This window comes from Dermochelys coriacea, chromosome 1, assembly GCF_009764565.3.
Source record: "Dermochelys coriacea isolate rDerCor1 chromosome 1, rDerCor1.pri.v4, whole genome shotgun sequence".
Taxonomy (NCBI): domain Eukaryota; kingdom Metazoa; phylum Chordata; order Testudines; family Dermochelyidae; genus Dermochelys; species Dermochelys coriacea.
Genome location: NC_050068.2, coordinates 244,638,802 through 244,660,479, shown reverse-complemented (window position 1 = coordinate 244,660,479; position 21,678 = coordinate 244,638,802). Strand labels below are relative to the sequence as shown.

The 21,678-nt window shown below is 40.1% G+C and overlaps 1 protein-coding gene across 12 annotated transcripts in view; it reads left to right on the top strand.

The window, feature by feature from the left end:
- The window catches only part of CAPRIN2 (caprin family member 2), a 70,885-nt gene that overhangs the window by 36,168 nt on the left and 13,039 nt on the right, over positions 1-21,678 (top strand). For 9 of the 12 annotated variants that reach the window (XM_038397123.2, XM_043518182.1, XM_043518177.1 and 6 more), the window contains 7 exons: positions 354-473; positions 8,868-8,999; positions 9,224-9,311; positions 10,195-10,250; positions 11,684-11,794; positions 14,731-14,838; positions 18,611-18,763. In XM_038397123.2, the coding sequence (XP_038253051.1) occupies positions 354-473; positions 8,868-8,999; positions 9,224-9,311; positions 10,195-10,250; positions 11,684-11,794; positions 14,731-14,838; positions 18,611-18,763 (768 nt within the window). The remainder of the gene's footprint in view (positions 1-353; positions 474-8,867; positions 9,000-9,223; positions 9,312-10,194; positions 10,251-11,683; positions 11,795-14,730; positions 14,839-18,610; positions 18,764-21,678) is intronic. The other 3 variants (XM_038397181.1, XM_038397170.1, XM_038397164.1) reach the window with 2 other exon arrangements.

Genomic DNA, 21,678 nt, shown 5'->3' with positions numbered 1-21,678 from the left:
AGAATGGGAGTAAGGTTTTTTAGCAAATCTTGAACACATAGTTAAATGGGTCTTCATAAACACTTTTCACTGTGGTATATTAAAGTTGCATGTTTCCACTCTTATTGGTAGTATGGAAGAGGAAAGGTTGATTTTTTTTTCCAGCTGATAAATGTTTCTAAACGTAATGGTGCTAGTGTTCATAGCTATGTGCATAACTTGATATTGTACTAAAAATAGTTCAGAGCAATGTAGCCGCTGTGAAGTACTCAAATGTTCTTAGCACTTTAAGATGGATTGGAACTTCTAGTGTTTTAGTTTCTAAAGCTTGTTTGAGATGCTTCCTAATGAGATGGGCCTCTTATTTTATATAGGATGGAAAAACAGATGGATTAAGTGGTGGACATGGCTTTGATGCAGTAAGAAAAAAGGAGGTCCTCCAATCAGTCGGAGAGAGTTTTAAACTACCTAAGAGTCTCCAAAGCAATGTACAGGTGTGCTAGTCAGCCATATCCAACTAAAATGAGTCAAATATTTTGAGTATACAAAAACTGGGATGTCTTTATAAAGCAGCTGAATATATTTGATGTACTGCATTAAATGCAGCATACATATGTCTAATTGTCAAAATCTTCTCCTGTGGAAGAGAGATGTTAACTGCCACATCACTTTAGCCTTGTGTACTGGAACTTCGACAGACTTGCATTGTGCCTTGCAACTTACTATGAAACTGCATTACAAAGGAACAGTGATTTAACAGATAAAATGCTGACTCTAAGTTGACAGCATTTCGCTTGTAAAATTAATAAACACTTAAAACAGTGGTCTCAATTCCATAAAGTAAGGATATGGACATAATTTAATCTGGCATTTGTCTGGCTCATAGTGTGAATACTGTATATAGGCTGATCTCTAACCAACACTGAGGATGAATAGGATAAAATAGAAAGGTGTGGCTTGTGTGCCTATGTTGAGAAACTAAGTTTTATTCAAGCTTTTACAGCATTTGAGAAACTGATCTTTATAGGTTGCTAGAGCAAGAATGAAGAAAAATTGCTTCTAACTAGGGTCTTCCAGGGAGTTGAGAGAAGCCACTACATAAAATTAGCCTGTACAGGTTTTGTATGCTAGTAATCTTGTAGAAAGAATCTTGTCATTCCCTTGTATACACTGGAAATAAGTTCGCTTTAATTCCCCCACTTTTCTGCTTCATAATATGGATGCTTTGCCAGTGGAGTAATGAAATTTCATTGAATATAGTTGTAAGCTCTGAGGACTATATACCCTCCATTTTATTTATAGATTTATTTTAAAAATATTCATATAAAGCCCTTGACCTACCAGGTTGGGACTGTGGAATTTTAAGCACCAGGTCTTAGGCCTAGTTATCATGGAGTTGCATAGGTTCAGGGGTATTGGTGTTAAATTAGTTCAGTTATTGATCCAACTTTGTATGGACATTCCTAACTTGATTTAGGTTTGGTGTGTTGGTTTTAACTTAAAATTACGGGTGGTCATCTGGCTTATATTTAGGGTATGTCTACACAGTGGCTAAAAGGGTACTTCACAGTGTGGGTTGGCAGATGTGCTAGCTTTGCTCAATCTGGCATGCTAAAAATACTAATGTTGCCATAGAAATTTAGGCTAGCTGCCTGAGTGCAATCTCACTGGAACCCCTGGGTATGTAGGGGGCTGCTAGTTAAGCAGCCACCTGTGCCACCACAGCTGCTGCTATTTCTAGCATGCTGGCCTGAGTGGCACATCTGTTTACCTATGTTGGGAAGTGCTCTTCCAGCTGGTGTGAAGGCGTGCCCTTAGTCTGAACATTCTATAGGCTGAACTGACATACTGAGGATGAATATTAATTGTGTAGGCATGCACTTAATGTTTTGCAAAAGCTTTAACTGAAAAATAAATAATTTAGGTATATCAAAGGCTAAATTAGGATTGTGTTCTGGATCCAAGTGCTTAAATTGTAAAAATTGGAGGTCTTTAGTAAAAAAGCACAACTGACTAGAGGAAACAAATTTTTAAAAGGGAAAACAAACTTAAAACCCTTACATTTTAATTGAAATAGGCTGTCTTAATGTCAGACTCTCCTCTGACTTAAGAACACGCATGAAATTTCAAGTCAAAAGTTTTTATTCAACATTTGGGAGCAAGTGGTAAAATCAGACTTCACAGTGGAAATTATTTCAGCTTCCGTTATGGCTTTTACTACTCCTTGCTGCAGAAGCCATAGTAAGTCCACTAGTCCAGTGCTACTCAAAGTGAGTGGTCTGTAGACTGGTGCCAGTCTGCGAGCCATTGCCTGGTGGTCTGAACACATGTTGGGGGGGGGGTCAACTGCCAGTCCCCCACATCAGATGGCTTGAAAAGCACTGCACTAGTCAGTCCCATAGTGCCAGATGCAGTGTCTAATCTCAAACCAGGAAGTGAACTTAGTTTAGAATCCATCTCAAGCATACACTTTGACCAAGAGCATCACTTGGATATATAAGAATATCTACTTCTGCTGTTGAAGTACTCCACCTGTGCAAATCTAAATGTTTAGGAAAGGCACCATGCAGAATGAGATGCTAAATAGTGTGGTACCTTCAAAATAGCTTAGTTTGTAGATATTTTCATCTCCTAGTTTGAAGTGCTGAGGAATGGTAAGCAGTGACCATTGTGGGCTCTTTCCTGCTATGTAAATTATCCAGTTAGTATGCAGATCTGTGCTGTATGATCATGCATTCAAATATGCTTAAATGTATGTAGTTATGGGCAATATCAGTATACTATTGTACTGTGAAGGTAGTTTTTGTCTGTAAGCCAAGACTGAAATACTGGATGGTACAGTTCCTTGTGCCATGAATTGTGTATGACCTGGCATAGATGCTCTAACAATTCAAAAAATAGATTAAACTAATGACTTTAGTTGCATGTGTTCTCAAAAGCAACTGACTTTATACTGTGGAGAAGGTGACAATATAATTAGCAGTGCAAACTTCTGGCACATTGAAAACAGTACTCCTCAATTAGTTGCCTGATAGGTCAACAGAGGCTCCTCTCCACATTCAATTTTTGGCCTTTTCAGGCTTAGTTATAACTATTATAGATATCTGCCCAGTGGTCTGAACCCACAAATTCATTTGGAGGCAAGCCACTGAATAGTCAGCAGATGATACTTTGTCACTATCAATCAAGGTTGGATTTAAACAAATGATTTACAGGTGAAAGAATCAGAGTTCCACTTCCAACGACCATGAACATGCTGTGATTGTTCTGTGTATTTGCATTTTAGTAGGAATATCTGGAGTGTGGCAGGGAAGGAACATGCTTTTAACCCATCAGCTGTTGCATCCAATAGTGAATTTATTGTTTTGCACTATTTGCTGTTGCAACTAGTCTGTGTAATAGCCCTTTTGATTGTCAGAGGACCTAAAAGCGACTGTAGGCACCTGCAGCTGTTTAATCAGATTTTGGACTGAAAATTGAGCAGGGTATTGCTTTCAAAATGGGAATTAAATAAGCTTCAATGTAATAAAGACCTGATTGTTCATTAATAGTCCACTTAAATTTGGATCTGGTGTGTTTAGTTCAGCTACACATTAACAGGAAAGTTCCCAGTTAGTATGGCTGTCCATTTGTAGAGCAGTAGTGAGAGTTAGACCCTGGGGAAGCTGTTTTCTCAAACACTGGGCTTTTACTACATTACTTTAAAAACTGTCAGATAACTCATGTACCTTTCCCTGAACATGAGGCCTCTTTCCAGGGGTATACAGCAGTACATAGCTAGCTTAAACTCTTGAACATATTAGAGAGTTGGAGTCATATTTTGGCTACACTATCCAAAGTACTTTTCTCTAGTGCTTAGACTCCGATGCACATGTTATAACCTTGAGTCTTTTCTAATGAAGTGTTAGTGACTAGTTCAGTAGAAACACACAAGTAAGATAGCTGTGAACATTTGTGGTCTGGGAAGCAGCCCTACCTTGTAAGCTAAAGGAGCCTGTGAAAATTGATAGGCACATCTTAACTTGGTTTTCAATAGCAGACTGGACAAATTGCAGTCACCTGGGAACCAAATTTCCTTCTGGAGTGAATCAACCCTAGCCACTTCTGTAGTGTTCTGGAGCACTGCTTATGCTCAGTTTATTACTACAAAAGTGCTTAATAGGCTGTAGCATCAGAATTGTGAATACACACTTGCCTTCGTGAGGTGCAAACCACATGACCATGTAGGATCTTTCAATGCCTGTCTTGTCACTTGAACTGATACACATTTTACTTAACTTTGCTAACCACAATATCCTTTACACCTAAGACAAAAAGAAGCCACCTGGTATATTTTGATGGAAGTTGTTCCTCAGGCAGACTCTATCTGAAAACAGACAACTTTGTCTGTAAAAGGAAGATGCAAGGACTATGACTTTATGTATAAATTTTATGACTTAAACTAGATCTAAATCAACTTCATCTTCTCCATTGGTATTCTGTATCAAAGGAAACCTATTATTGCTGCTTAATTTAATAATCAAATATAAGACTATATCCTGACAGGTATAAGCAAGAGTGCTAAAATGGTTTTTAAAAGAGTACTTGTGGCACCTTAGAGACTAACAAATTTGAGCATAAGCTCACTTCATTGGATGCATGGTGGTTGTTCATTCCAAGTTACGTCATGGGGCTACTTAAATGCTAACTATGATAGCCAGAAAGCTTTTTAGCTACCATTTTATAAGACTACTTAAATTGAAATCTTGTCTTGAAGTAGCTCACAAAGTATTTATAAAAACTTCACAAACAACTTAAATCTCAGGCCATTTCAGTTGGCATGATAAAACTGCAACAATCTGTAGTAAAGTTCCAAACTCTCTTTGGGTGGGGGAGGAGGGAGAGGGGAAGCTTTTTAGAAAAGCTCTTGCGACCTCACTCATAGCCCTACAAAACATGGAGGCAAACTGGTAGCTTAGTCTTTGAAGTCTCAGCCTCCTAGAATGCTAGTCCTAGGACTGGAAGGGACTCAAGAGGTCATCTAATCCAGTTCCCTGCACTCAAGGCAGGACTAAATATTATCTAGACCATCCCTGATAGGTGTTTGTCTAACTTGCTCTTAAAAATCTCCAATGACTGAGATCCCACTACTCCCAAGGCAATTTATTCCAGTGCTTAACCACCCTGACAGGAAGTTTTTCCTAATGTCCAACCCAAGCTGCCCTTGCTGCAATTTAAACCCATTGCTTCCTGTCCTAACCTCAGAGGTTAAGGAGAACCATTTTTTTCTCCCTCCTCCTTGTAACAACACTTTTCAAGTACATAAAAAGTGATGTCACTCCTCAGTTTTCTCCAGACTAAACAAACCCAATTTTTTCAGTCTTCCCTCATAGGTCCCTTACTGAAGTCTAGATATACCACATCTACCGCTTCCCTCCTTGTCCACAAGGCTTTTTACCCTATTAAAGAAAGCTATTGAGTTGATTTGACACAATGTACTCTTGATAAATCCATGCTGTTATGTACACCTAGGTGTCTGTAAATTAATTGCATAATTTGTTCCATTATTTTTCCAGGTGGTGAAGTTAAGATGACTGGAATGCAATTCCTCCAGTTGTCCTGATTTCCCTTTTTATAGGTGGTCAGTATCTTTGCCCTTTTCCAGTCCTCTGGAATAATTCCCAACTTTTTGAAGAATCACTAATGGCTCAGATATCTCCTCAGTCAGCTCCTTGAGTATTCTAGGATGTATTTCATCAGGCCCTTGTAACTTGAAGACATCTAACTTGTCTAAGTAACTTTTAACTTGTTTCCCTAATTTAGGCTCTGATCCTTCCACATTTTCACTGGCATTCATTGATTTAGATGTCCCAGTTGCTACTAAACTATTTGGTGAAAACAAATTAATTTAGCACTTATGCCATTTCCACATTTTCTGTTTCTCTCTCTCCCTGTGCTCTCCATCCCCCACCACGCTGTCCTTGGTCTTCCTCTTGCTTCAAATGCATTTGTAGAATGTTTTCTTGTTGCCCTTTGTCTCTAGCTAGTTTAATTTCATTTTTTGCCTTGACCTTTCTTTTTGTTGCCCCTGCATACTTGTGGTGTTTGTTTATTTATCCTTTGTAATTAGACTTAGTTCCTACTTGTTGATGTTTGAGAATGGAGGAAGGCAATATAGAATGCCAGGTTGCTTTAACAAAGTTTAATTTGGTCATAGCTTTGACTGCAGAAAATGCTTATGCCTTACATTTTTTTGGTAGTAGAACATAATAGCTTGCCCTCTCAGTAGGCAAAATCTTGTTCTATAGACTAGTGTCCTGACATTCAGAAGTAGTGAGCATTTGCAGCCCCAAATTATTTCAACAGGACTTTTGGCTGCCCAGCACTTCTGAAAAGTAGGCCAAAGTCTTGTGCTTATTCTTTTTCACTTAAACTTAAGTGTTACTGGAACTTGACTTCCAGAATTACACTAACACTGAAGTTACTGTAAATTAAATTGCAGCTAATATCTGAAAATAGATACCAAAGATTCCGTTGTATGAGTGCATGCACTACTTTGTAGGATTGATGCATATTCACCTATACACACCAAGGCAAAACTTTTTTAAAGCTTTTGTTGGCAGGGAGTTAACTCTATAAAGAGCGACCTAATTTCAGTTCTTTTCAATAATGTGGATAAGGTTAAGGTGGTTATACATGAAGAGGCTAGCTCTTGCTAATTCTATACCCACCACTAATTATCTTTGGTAGCTATATGTTGAGAAGAAAAGATAACTAATTCTGAAATCCTCCATTTACTTTTGGGTTCTCTTGTACACTGCTGTTATGCTTTTTGTATAATTGTGGGAGAAGATTTTCACATCTGATATGTGAAAGCATGAAAAGCCTTTTAGCCAATAGTCTGTACAACTTGAATAAGTAGAAGAGTGCTTTTTGAAAATGCTTGTCAGGAGTGATGGAGAAATCTGTACATGGATGGATAGGAGGGAAGAACTGAGCAGAGCTGCAGGTGAGCAAAGGTCGATGGATGTAATATTGGGATGGGGGAAGGGAAGAGTGAATGAAAAAAGGCCCTAAAATTCTCTAGTGTGTGGGAAGGTTAACAATGGCCTTGAGCTCCCCAAGGAATAACTCCAGGCCCCAATCCTGTGCTCCACTCGTATGGATACTGAGAAGCCAGCATGTACATACAGCTGCTGAGTTAGACCTCCCCATATGGGTTGAGTCAGAATACCTCCCTACTAATTGTGTAGCCATAGCATTACTGTGACTTATGTAGTGCTCACACTTGCATAATTGAAGATTAGCAAACTAAAGTTCATTGCTCCTGCATAACTTGGACAGAAATTGATCTTCTCCACATAAGGTATCCTATATTTAATTGGCATTGTACATTCATAACTCAAGTAATATGGTTACTCTTCATCTCTGAAGGTGCAGCTGTCTAGCTACACAAACTAGAGAGATCAGTGTGTGCCTTTGGAATCTCATGTAGGATTGTTCACTTTCACGTTTTCCCATTTAAATGATTCCTTTTTCTAACTCTTCCACTTTTGAGATTACCCGGGCAGTAAATAAACACACAGAACTCTGCAAGAGCGCACTCTAACCTAGACATGGCATGGAGTATGAAACATGTAACTAACCAGAGAATGCTTGCAGAAGGTACAGAGTAGCATTCAAATAAGACTACAAAGCTTTGGCTGTTTAGCCAAATTTATGATGATGGTTACTAGTAACTCTTGCATGCCTGTAGTCTTCTGTAGTACTCCAAGGTATTGGGTCAGACAGAAATGATGTGTCCCATCCAATGTAACTGGAATCAGGCCAACTTTCTTCCTGTGGCATCTTTTCCATCAAACTTGTATTTCAGAAGATCTAATACATAATCTAGTCACTCAGTGCTAATACAGGATTGTTTCTTACAGTGAATTATTTAGTTATAAAAGGTCTAAAAGTGACAGCAGTTCTGCTATGTAACCAATCTGTTTTTTCAATTGAAAATTCCCCTCCCCCTTTCTTTGAATGATCCCCATTGTGGGGGAAACAACCACAGTACAGACATTGGAACAAGCCAGAATAGATTCTGTGGATTGATTTGAGTATATAACAAAGCTAAAAGACCAACTAAAGTCTGAAATGATCCACAAAAAGCTGCATTCAGAAGCCTTTTTCTTGAAGACTGGGGTATGTGTATTTTATGCCCAATTCTGAACTTGTGCTAATACAGCATTTTTGTAGGAAATGCCACACTTAGTAAAGATGGTAAAGGGCAAGTTTTTGAGATGTTAGTGCCAAGCAGCCTTGTTTGTAGCTCTACCTATTTTTAGCTGCTGTTTCTTTAAAACATCTGGCACCTCCCAAAAGACTCAGTATCCTATCACTCATGACTCTCTAATTGGTGGGAGGGGAGGAGGTGTACTGCAAAAATTTTTGATAATTGTGCAGCTAAGTTTAAAAACACAATTCCTATCCAAGTTTAGTTTTAAAACTGCAGTGTTGAGCTGGACGGTACTAAATTGAGTTACTTTGGCTGAATAAATATACCTAATTTTGTCTTGAACAAAGTATTGCATATGTGGAATAACATAGTGAATTAATGCCACAAGCTTAATCCAGGTTTCAGAGTAGCAGCCGTGTTAGTCTGTATTCGCAAAAAGAAAAGGAGTACTTGTGGCACCTTAGAGACTAACAAATTTCGGTGACTATAGTAAATTGACTTCTGAAGTGAACAAACTGTGAACTTGTGCATCAAGTTTTATTCAGGAAATGCCAATAACCAGTTTAGCACTTCCTATTCTGTGGTATTTGATTCTTAAACATCTCTTCTTGTGAAGACACTTGTCAGACTATTTACTGCAGTTTTTCCTCCTGTATCAGTTTATATCCTCCTTTTCATTACATATTAGGTGCCTAAACCTGGACATCAGTCAGCTGCAGAATTTTGCTCTACTTCTACTCTTCCAAAGGATCCTATACTAAGGAGGGAAAAACTGCAGGATTTGATGACTCAGATACAAGGGACTTACAACTTCATGCAGGTATGTGTCTTGTTTATCCTGCAATAACATCTGCAGGGCTTGGGTCCCCATTGAGCCAGTGGTGGTAATGTAGTAACTTGTTTCGTTAGTGGCATGGACCTAGCTACTATTCACTAAATTAACGAAAGATTTTAGCAGACTATAGAATATTTAACTTCTGTGATCTTTTTTGATCTGAACAATCCTAATTTTTCCCATTTCATGAACTTGGTAACCTTTCTAAGGAGTCCATCCTGGATGTTGATAAAGCTTCACCAAGTGCAATTTGTTCATCACAACCACCTTCAGTAACTCCAGCAGGTAGTCCTGTAGGTAGGTAAACTTGCATAGAATTCAGAGTTCTTGAAGTTGAATGGAGCAATGTTTCACTTGCCCTGTGCATCACCAATAGCCATAATGGGGGGAAAAAATTTCTGTCTAGAATCTGACCATCTCATCCACAACATCTAAATCTAATGGCTAACATTTCATTAAATGGCCAACAGAATAACTTAAGCAACACTTAAATATGCATTAAGTTGCAGGGTTGTGGAACAATTGTTGTCTTGCAACCTGAGACTTGTACATGGTCAAGTTCTTTCACCCCCCCATCTAGGATTCAGTCCTTCAGATTGTACTTGTATACCTGTCTACAACACAGAATGTTTTATAATAGAACTCTAACAACCTATGGAATTCCTACATATAGCTATTGCCTCTGGTGCAACAGTTAATATTGAACTCTCTAGTTATGCTGGTGCTATTAGGCCTTTAAAATAGTCCTTTTGCCCTTCAAATGTAAGGAGAAATTGTGTATTACAAAACAGGAAAATAAGTCAGTCGTAATGGGTAGTGGGGAACGAAAGAATCTAAATGTTCCTTCTACCTCTGAAATTTTGAGTAAATTTGTCTTGAATAATTCAAGTCATCTTAGAGAAATAGCTGTTCCATACATAAGTCTTTCTGTTGCTGGAGACTGCTTTGACCTTTAACTTCACAAGATGAAACTACACTTCCTAAATGTGAGTGACTTATTTTGTTTTAATTTATTCAGCTTTCTGGTATGCTTACTGCGTGATGTATAGTAAGGGCAGTGTAGCTGTCTAAATTTCTGTTTTTTTGGAAAAAAAATCAATCTTTGAATTATGCTGAGAAGTTGTAGTTAAATTTAAGGCAAATGTATGTTGACTAATCCCTTACTCTTATTTTTACAAAGCTTCTAATGAACAGAAACTGCCAAGTCAAAATGATTTTCTTCAACAGCCACCACAGGTAAACTTAAAATAAGAGTACTAGTCTGTAGAATTAGACAATTATGATTTTTAATGAGTGAGTGAGCTTTCAGAAATAACTGAGGAATTGTATAGGAAAATTATGCCAAAATACATCTGTCACAAGACAGACCAAATTTGATTTGGTCTACCGAATTAAAACAGTATAGAACTTGATTATAAAGTTTTTTTATAATCTCGGCAAAGTGAGCTCCCACCAGATATACAGCCTGGAGTATGAGCTATATATCAAAAAAGCATTGTATGCCATCTTAACTTCAATGTAATAGCAGATGAGTGAAAATAACATTTATAACCTGCATTTCACAGTGTGGAAGATGTATTTGGATTTAGCTTTCAATTGCCAGCGCAACTAGTAGAGAGAGAGGTGGGTAGGACCAACTTTTGTTGGTGAAAGAGAAGCTTTCGAGCTTCAGAGCTCCTCTTCAAGTCTGGAAAAGATGACCAGAGTTTTGCAGATAAATAAAAGGTGGGGACAAATAGTTAAGCATAAGGGGTTAATAAAGTTGCAAGAAACCACTTAAAATGAAGTGACTGGTTAACACCTCTGCAGTAATAAGACCAAGGAATGTTAGTAGGTTTTGAATTGTTGTAATGAGCCATAAAACCAGTGTCTGAGACCATGTCTGTCAGTTATGAATTTGTTTCCAGGCTAATCTTAAGGTGTTGTATAGCTTTGCTTTGAGGATGAGGACTGATAGCTCAGATATGGAGTGATCACTTTGAAAAGTGTTGACTCACATGTGATGGGGTGTCTTGTCTTGTCATTTTTCTGAGTGAGCTCATTTGAGAGCATAGAGACTTGTCTGGTTTTGCCCACGCAGTTGAGGCATATGATGGACTGGATGAGGTACATCCTATATTCTGAATAGGGACATGTAGGATCTGCACCAATCTAGGTAATATGCAAAAATCAAGAGAATTGTTTGCATTGCCTACCTTAAATTTATAATAGCCAGGAGATGCAGTTGACTTTGCCTTGTCAATGTGCCTATTACAATACTATCTGGAGTAATCAAGCAGCATCCTCCAATAACTTTATAAGAAAATTTCCATTTCACTTATCATTTGACCACTAGCACTTGAGTTTTTAAATAAAACTGTTCAAGTGGCTCAGCTAATGTATTTAAAAGCAAATCTAAGAGCAACTTGGGGAAAAAAAAAATTAAGACAAATTTTCAAAAATCCTGGATGGCCAGTGTCATGTTTAGAGCAATAGCTAAATGTCAGAAACAGTATATAATGTCCTATAGGCAGACATAACTGTTAACAAAATACCAAGCATTGGCATGAAACTGCTCATTTATAAACTAAACCATGCACTTTAACAAAACTGTGCCAGAAGGCTTTTCAGAACTACTAGGATTGTTGCCTCCAATGAACTTTATCTGAAGTAGTTTCTCTTCCTGCCAGGCTGCTGCTTCTCCCATGACTCTGCATGGCTCAAATACTTCCTTAGCATCTGCTGATCACACTCTTTCTGGTTCTGAAACAGATGATCTTATGACACCACAGATACCACAGGTAAAATATCAAGACAACATTGACACTTCTCACTGGAGTTTCATTGGCCTTCATTATGTTCCATGCAGGGTGAATTTGATTTAAATCAAATTGATTTAAATCACTAGTCAGGAAGACTCCATTTAATCATGGTTTTCTACATAAAAGTGCATTCTTGTTGGTTGTTGTAACCTGAACACGTGTTCTTCACAATTTGGAGATGTAGGTTTCATTTTTAGAAGGCGTACACTGCACATTTTTAAACAGTGTTTTATTTTGAAAACCTTTCAGAGGAGTTTTACAACTATATCAGAAAATGAATGATTGGTTATTTCATTTACCAAAGGTAATTGAAGCAGATATTTATGAAGTCATTGGGAGGTGAGCTGTCCCCAGTTCAACAGGTTAATCATTAATATTTGGAGGATTTTCTTGCCATGCTGTATTAGGATGAGAACATCACTAGACCCATTTAAATTGTTTTAGTTAACTAAAACAATGTTAAGTATTCTGAATTTTTCTTCAACAGCAAACATACAGTATTTTAACAAAACAAGCGTATGTCCCTCACGTCTGACATTTATCTCCAGACTTCTCCTTTTCCAGATCTATTCCACCCCCAACAATCTTCTATTCATTGAACTTTTTGAAACTTTGCACTTTTAGAGAGGTAAGGGATTGACTCTGTGTACCCAAATTTGCAGAGGGACAATAGAGTTGCGGTCTGTTTCTCGTTTCTATATATTTAAAAACATTTTTGCTGTTAACAAGCATATTACCTCTGGGAGGAGACACCCACAGTCTGAGAACTGCAAAACTAGGCCTCGCTGGCATCTTCCAATCTAGACTGAGCACTGAGTCCTGTTGGGTAGATAGAAAGATTAACCTAAATCTATACAGAAGCCTGTGGAACCCCATAAGGTTGGGTCCCTAATCCATGAACTATTGGAACTCATTTACAAAACTTTTCTTTTAAACATTACTTGAATATATTCTCATACTATAGAATTAAAATGTATAATCTCTATTCCATGATGAGATACCTTTGAGCTATAATGTATCTTAATTAAAACTATCTTTAGATAGGGTTTTTCCTCAGAGCATTTTATCAAAAATCCAATTTAAATAAAAAATGGTTTTTGATTTTTATCCACCCTCGTTCCATGTGATAACTCCATTCTTGCAGAAACTATTTGGTGGGGCTTTCTTTAGAGACATTGACACCACTGAACTGTTTAGAGGTACTGCTGCTGAGTAACACAACTACCTTCTCTCCCTGTGTATTATCTTGTTTCCAGGAACCAAACAAGCCTCCCACACAGAAATGTAGAATTTCTAAGTCATTACACCAACCTCTGTTTTAAGGGAGTTTAGCATAGCAAGCACTAGCAAATACATACATAGTATTGTGCAAATATGATTTGGTTGCAAAATACTAACAGCATAAAAGGAAACTGGGAGGCAGGGTGTGTCAATTTTTTACCACTTACAAGAATTATCTCCTTCGTAGTGGCTTGAAAACACTCTACTGCCTTCAAGCCTGTAACTATAGTCAGTGTTAGACAGATATTTTGATTAAACAATAACCTATGAGGAAATGATTAAATAGGACAGTCTTGCTTTTTGAGGGGAAATTGATTTTTCTGGGTAAAGCAAACTGAGAATTCTGAAGAAATCCACCTTTTCCGTTTTCACATTAAATACTAAATATTAACATGAAGACATTTGCCGTTCTGTATAGTCCATCTACAACTGGCATGTAGCAGCACTGCTTTACAGCGTGATGGTTTGCAGAATGATCTACTTAAACTGTAAAGTAGTCCTGAATAGTTCCAGCTTTTGAATGGCTTTTCCTAAATGAAGTTGAGCTTCTTCTATTGGACGTAACTGCACTAGGTTTGGATGTCAGTTTTAATGAAAAATGACTACTTGTACTGAATTTTCATATACTTAGGGCAGACTAAATGGTTCATCAGTGTACACTACAAAATAACATAGGACTAGTCACACTTCCATTGTTAAGTTGTAATGCAGAGTTTAGTGCCAGCAAATATTTCCACACTCCCATTTCCCCCTCTCTCCTTGGCTCCTTCTCTCACTGCCCAACCAATCCTGTCTCCCCCTCCGCCTCCCTTGTCTCAATCTACTCTTCCCTCCCTCTGGTCTGTCTCTTGTCCCCTCAGCATTCATGTCAGGTTGCTCACTCCCACACTCTGGGTACTGCAGGGGGTTACTGACAGCACAGGAGAAACACGCATCCTGGCCCAGAGCAGCTGGGAAGCTACAACCTTAAGAGGGAGCATGCTTAGTGTCTTTGACTCATGAGCAGTCTGGATTAACAGGTAAGGGTCATGAGGGTATGCAGCATTGGTCATTGAGAATGGACTCTTTGGAGATGTCAGCTGTTAAACTGTGAAGTTTTTACTGAATGTGTAAACTGATCTTTCAGAGCTTTATAACTTGGCCCAATTTGGATGGATTTTCACAAGAACAGCAAAAGGCACATTCTTGACAGTCCACCCCTGCCAAGCTTCAAATTCCTGCTCTAAAGAATGGGAATGCTATAACTTTATAGTTTTCAGAATTTTAACACTGCAAAATGTTTTTCCCTGATCTGTTTGGTAGTTGCTGAAGAATTTTGGCTGAAACTTTCCAAACTATTTAGCGTAAATGGTTGGTTTGGCCTTGCCTATAATTAAGGATATCTTTGGGACTCCTATAAAACTTTCCACAGGAGTCAATATTTGAAATCTTCAAATGTTAAACAAGCTGAGTGTGCATCTTCCATGCTACACACGTAGTTTTGTAAGAGATCTAGATCTAAGTAAACACAGTAGATCCAAAGTGAATGCATCAACACATTATCTTATAACACTTTTTCAAATTATCAACTTCCCTATTTCTGCAACATTCTACTGGTAAGTAAGTTGCATCTGTCAAGGCTTTTGTCGTTTCAGACATCAGAACCACTTTCTCAAGAGACTGAGACTTCATCTCAGCCACCTTATCAGACAAGCCCATGCATCTCTGAGCCAGTAATATCCAAAAAGATTGAAATTGCCCAGGTGAGTAACTGCTTTTCACATATGGTTACATCTCTGCTCATAAACTTTACTTGAACAACTCAAAATTAACAATGTAAATCTGAGTGACTAGATGCTTCAGACCTAAATTAGATTTTCTATTTTACTTAGTATGCTAAATACCTGATCTCAATAGTGCATCTCAGAAAGCTGGAAGCCTTCCTTTTTGTTAACCCTCGGCTTAGAATCCTAGAATATCAGGTTGGAAGGGATCTCAGGAGGTTATCTAGTCCAATCCCCAACTAAATCATCCCAGCCAGGGCTTTGTCAAACCTGACCTTAAACTTCTAAGGAAGGAGATTCCACCACCTCTCTAGGTAACGCATTCCAGTGTTTCACCACCCTCCTAGTGAAGCTTTTCCTAATATCCAACCTAAACCTCCCCCACTGCAACTTGAGACCATTACTCGTCATTCTGTCATCTGCTACCACTGAGAACAGTGTAGATCCATCCTCTTTGGAACCCCCTTTCAGATCCCCCCCTTCTCTTCTGCAGACTAAACAATCCCCTCAGCCTCTCCTCATAAGTCATGTGTTCCAGTCCTCTAATCATTTTTGTTGCCCTCTGCTGGACATTTTCCAATTTTTCCACATTCTTCTTGTAGTGTGGGGCCCAAAACTGGACACAGTACTCCAGATGAGGCCTCATCAATGTCAAATAGAGGGGAATGATCATGTCCCTTGATCTGCTGGCAATGCCCCTACTTATACAGCCCAAAATGCCATTGGCCTTCTTGGCAACAAGAGCACACTGACTAATATCCAGCTTCTTGTCCACTCTAATCCCTAGGTCCTTTTCTGCAGAAATGCTGCCTAGCCATTCGGTCCCTAGTCAGTAGCAGTGCATGGGATTCTTCCATCCTAAGTGTAGGACTCTGCACTTGTCCTTGATGAACCTCATCAGATTTCTTTTGGCCCAATCCTCTAATTTGTCTAGGGCCCTCTGTATGCTATTGCTACCCTCCAGTGTATCTACCTCTCCTCCCAGTTTAGTGTCATTTGCAAACTTGCTGAGGGTGCAATCCACACCATCCTCCCGATCATTAATGAAGATATTGAACAAAGCCGGCCCAAGGACCAAACCTTGGGGCACTCCACTTGATACTGGCTACCAACTAGACATGGAGCCATTGATCACTACCCATTGAGCCCAACAATCTAGCCAGCTTTCTATCCACCTTATAGTCCATTCATCCAGCCCATACTTCTTTAACTTGTTGGCAAGAATACTGTGGGAGACAGTGTCAAAAACTTTGCTAAAGTCAAGGAACAACACGTCCACTGCTTTCCCCTCATCCACAGAGCCAGTTATCTCATCATAGAAGGCAATTAGATTAGTCAGGCATGACTTGCCCTTGGTGAATCCATGTTGACTGTTCCTGATCACTTTCCTCTCCTCTAAGTGCTTCAGAATTGATTGCTTGAGGACCTGCTCTATGATTTTTCCAGGGACTGAGATGAGGCTGACTGGCCTGTAGTTCCCTGGAACCTCCGCCTTGCCTTTTTTTAAAGACAGGCACTACATTAGCCTTTTTCCAGTTGTCCGGGACCTCCTCCAATTGCCATGAGTTTTTGAAAAGAATGGCCAATGACTCTGCAGTCACATCCACCAACTCCTTTAGCACTCTCAGATGCAGTGCATCTGGTCCCATAGACTTTTGCTCATCCAGCTTTTCTAAATAGTCCCGAACCACTTCTTTCTTTACAGAGGGCTGGTCACCTCCTCCCCATGCTGTGCTGCCCAGTGCAGAGGTCTGGGAGCTGACCTTGTTTGTGAAGGAGGCAAAAAAAGCCTTGAGTACATTAGCTTTTTCCACATCCTCTGTCACTAGGTTGCCTCCCTCATTCAGTAAGGGGCTCACACTTTCCTTGACTTTCTTCTTGTTGTTAACATACCTGAAGAATATTTTTATACTCCTCCCTGGTCATTTGTCCAATCTTCCACTTCTTGTAAGCTGCTTTTTTGTGCTTAAGATCAGCAAGGATTTCACTGTTAAGCCAAGCTGGCTGCCTGCAATATTGACTATTCTTTCTACACATCGGGATGGTTTGTCCCTGTAACCTCAATAAGGATTCTTTAAAATGCAGCCAGCTCTCCTGGACTCCTTTCCCCCTCATGTCCTCCCAGGGGATCCTGCCAATCAGTTCCCTGAGGTTGTCAGTCTGCTTTTCTGAAGTCTAGGGTCCGTATGCTGCTGCTCTCCTTTCTTCTCTGTGTCAGGATCTTGAACTCGACCATCTCATGGTCACTGCCGCCCAGGTTTCCATCCACTTTTGCTTCCCCTACTACTACTTCCCTGTTTTGTGAGCAGCGGGTCAAGAGCAGCTCTGCCCCTAGTTGGTTCCTCTAGCACTTGCACCAGGAAGTTCTCCCCTACACTTTCCAAAACTTCCTGGATTGTCTGTGCACCACTGCATTGCTCTACCAGCAGATATCAGGGTGATTGAAGTCTCCCATAAGAACCAGGGTCTGTGATCTAGTAATTTCCATTAGTTGCCAGAAGAGAGCTTCATCCCCCCGGTCCAGTGGTCTATAGCAGACTCCCAGCACAACATCATCCTTGTTGCTCATGCTTCTAAACTTTAATCCAGACACACTCAGGGTTTTTCTGCAGTTTCATACCAGAGCTCTGAGCAGTCATATTGCTCTTACATTCAATGCAACTCCCCCACCTTTTCTGCCCTGCCTGTCCTTCCTGGAGCACACTATGCAAGCCTCTTCAAATATCAAAAGTAAGGGTGTAGCTAGATATAAATTATTTATAGTTTATATCCATCCATGACATACTCCAGTCATGTGAGTTATCCCATGAAGTCTGTTCCAATCGCATAATTCCTTGACTGTGCCAGGATTTCCAGTTCTCCTTGCTTGTTTGCCAGGCTTCTTGCATTTGTGTATAGGAACTTGCTGTTTTTGTCCTTTCTTAATATGAGGCAGGAGTCCTCCCCTTTCACGTGCTCCTGCTCATGCTTCCTCCTGGTATCCCACGTCCCCACTAACCTCAGGGCTTTGGTGTCCTTCCCCTGGTGAACCTAGTTTAAAGCCCTCCTCACTAGGTTAGCCAGCCTGCTTGTGAAGATGCTCTTCCCTCTGTGTCCATGTTGTAGTTTCCATAGGAAACTTAGGGTGAGTGTTAAATTAGTGTTTCCTATCTACAGTGCTCTGATATGCTGCCAAAGCATTTTTCTGCACTGATTGAATCATACTTCGTTTTAGCATTGGAAGGGACAAGTGTGGAGTCTTAAGCAGCATTAATGTACTTGCACATAGGCATTGACTTGGTACTGAATTGACTACTGTACAGCACTACTGTACTGACCGCTTCGGTAATTTAAACATTGAACCTTTCTGGTGGGAAAGAGGTCACCATATTTATATTGTCTCTGGGATCAAGGAACTACTTTCCTCATTTTGAGGCATACATAGAGCTTTATACAATAGCAGGCACTTAATATCTTTCACTTGTGGAAAAAGCTGTCCATGTTGTAGTTTCCATAGGAAATTATGATTGGTATGTTTACTAGTATATGGATATTTTCACTTAGTCAGTAGGCTGCAATAGAAGTACTGATTGCTGAGGATGCACAGCAAGATTTGAAATTGTAAGCAAAAGCTATTCTGTTTTGCTATGTCCAAATGTCAACCTGCAGAAACTGCTGACTTTCAGCAATCTAGGCATTAGAACAAACTAACTTCTTGTGTTATTCCCTGATAACTATCAAGTGACCTCATGTATTGTTGTTCCCCTCTCAGGCAACTATTCCCCTGCCAAGAGAGCCACAGTCACCACTGCCTACTTCAAGCACCTCCATGTCACCAGTGTCACAGGGGCAAACCTTTCAATCTCCTCCAGCAAGCAGCAGTTCTGTTACCATAAATGCAGCTCCCTTTCAGGCAATGCAGACTGTAAGTGTCTCTCTTGTAGAGGGTAAACAGGAAAGCATTCATAACAAGAATGCTTACAAATTATTACTTCAGCTTTAAAACTATTAAATGCACTGTCCAGGTTTCAGCCCAAAACTTGATAGCGCATACTATAACTGAGAACCTCTCAATCAATGACAGCCTAGTCCATAAATTTTGGCTGCTCCTACCTTTCCTTCTTGACTAGAGACTGGGAATGGATGGGTCATTACACAAAGTAAAACTATTTCTCCATGTTCCCCCCTCCCCCCACTGTTCCTCAGACGTTCTTGTCAACTGCTGGAGATGGCCCACTTTGATTATCGCTACAAAAGGTTCCTCCCCCCACCACTCTCCTGCTGGTAATAACTCTCCTTAAGTGATCACTCTGGTTAGTGTGTATAGTAATACCCATTGTTTCATGTTGTGTACATAAATCTCCTCACTGTATTTTCCACTGAATGCATCCGATCAAGTGAGCTGTAGCTCACGAAAGCTTATGCTCAAATGTTAGTCTAAGGTCTCCTTTACCTTTCCTTCTGTGCTTCATTAGTAGGATATTTCCATGAGCTGAGAAGCTCTTCTGCAGCCACTGTGTAGGTCAAAATCAAGCACTACACCTCATTAACAATCAATTTTATTTTTAATAGGCCAGCAGTTGCAAGTGTCTGAATTCCTAATTTGCTAATCTAATATGCTAATGAAATCTCAATTTCTGTTAGGACCCCTTGTTTGTAAACTTTTTCACAGTTGAGACCTGCTAAAAAGTTAATTGGCTCAGAGTCATGTTTAAAGTACCAGTGGGGGTTGCTACATAGCAAAATACAGGTGAGTCGCATCATACCCGCATTTAACTTGCGTGAATTCAACTACATGCACTCAGCAAAAAAAAAAAAAGAAACAAGATGCCTGTAAATAGTGCAGGCGATACTGCCCACCATTCCACTCAATGATCGTATGCCCCGGAGTGAGCATGAGATGGGAGACGTGAATCTGCTGTTCCCTCAGTTGGTTTCAGTTCCCAGGTGCCTCATAGTGTGAGCATCTTGCCGTGCTGAGTGATTCTACTGTTTTAAAGATACTGTGTGTATTTTTCGTACAACATGGTCCCTAAACACAAGCCAACTAATTCGCTGTTTCTTCGGTTGAGCACCAGATCTGTTCAAATGCAGGAGGAAAAAGTGGCTGTGTTAACTTGTTGAGAGATTGTATGTTGGTCTCCAACACAGCGCTTTAAATATGGCCTCAACAAAGCTAGCATTCATACCATCAAGATTGGAGAGAAATTCATCAAGCCGTGGTGTCAAGTGCTCCAATAACTAAGGTGATAAGCCATGTGATAAGACTGAAAAGGCATTAAACTTATAGTTGGAAGACATGAACCGTAAATGTGAGCCTTTCCTCGCAGTGTGTTGCCATCGATAGGCACTTAGCCTCTGTGCGCTGTTCAAACCTCCTGCTGAAGAGGGACAGCCTTCTGATGAGGAATTCAAAGCCAGCCAAGGTTGGCTTAACAGTTTTAGGAACCGCTTCAACCTCAAAAATATGCAGACCAATGATGAGCTGTCAGAAGTTGAAGAACCAGTTCCTTCAGTCACTGAGCCTTCGGCAGCACATCCTTCACTTGCTCTGGGTCTTCGGTGGCACTGAAGAACCCACTGCTGAAGTGCCTCAAAGGCCTGGAGCGAGTGAAGGACCTGCTGCTGAAGGCTGAGTGCCACCAGGTGTGTAAAAACTCACAGGGGAGCCTCCCCAGCAGAGAGCTCAGGCGGGATGGACAGGACAGTCCCACAGGCCAGAGTTTGCCAACCCCTTTAACAACCGGTTCTAAACCGGCTTCAAAATTTAACAACCGGTTTGTGTGAACCAGCTCACTACTGGTGAAGCTGCATCTGACAATGAAGAAGCAGCAAAAGCCTACCCTGAACAATTGAAGAAAATCATAGAAGAAAAGGGTTATCTTCCGGAACAAGTTTTTAATGCTGATGAGACTGGGGTGGGGGGGAATGCCCAACTGCACTTGCATTTCAAAATCAGAAAGACAAGCCCCTGGTTTCAAAGCAGCTAAAGACCATGTGACTGTTTTTTGTGGCAATGCGGCAGGGCATTTAATAAAGCTGGGCTTGCTCTACAGGGCTGCAAATGACTGTGCCCTAAAAGACAAGAACAAAAATCTCCTGCCTGTGTTCTGGCAATCAAACAAATAAAAAGGCTTGAGTGACAGCAGCATTATTTCTGGATTGGTTCCATAAGGGTTTCATTCTCGAGGTCAAGCAGTACCTCAAAGAGAAAGGACTTTAAAGTCAAGTGTTGCTGATCGTAGACAATGCTCCTGGCCGCTCTGCGGCATTCTGGTTTGCACATAACGAAGTAGTCTTTCTCTCTTCTTCCCCCCCATACCACCTCCATCTTCCAACCTCTTGATCAAGGCATGATTCGCTGTTTCAAGGCCACGTACACGAGGCTTACATTCTCACGGCTACATAGCGCTTGGGATGCTGATCCCATTCTTAATGTGATGGAGTGTATACTGTACTTTATGGGTGATTTAAGGGATTTTTCAAGGGTAATTTTTACTATACGCGATTTTCGCCTTATGTGCTGACTTTAGAACCTAACTCCTGCATAAGATGCAACTCCACTGTAAGGCATTGCTTTCAAATGGGGCTGGCATGTTCTCTACTAAGGTTAAACCCTAACTCTGTGACCAACCCAGATAGTGGTTTTATAATTCACTGAGCTGTCCAGCCATGCGTAAAGTTTAAGGATTTGGCCCTATTTTCAGATAACTTGGTGCAGTCTGTGTTGCTGGGAAAGAGGTGCAACTAAACCATATGAAGGGAAGGAAAACTGGAGATGCCCATTAAAAGGCATGCTTCTAATGATTGTTCGCATGGATTCCTTTCTTCATGTGCCTG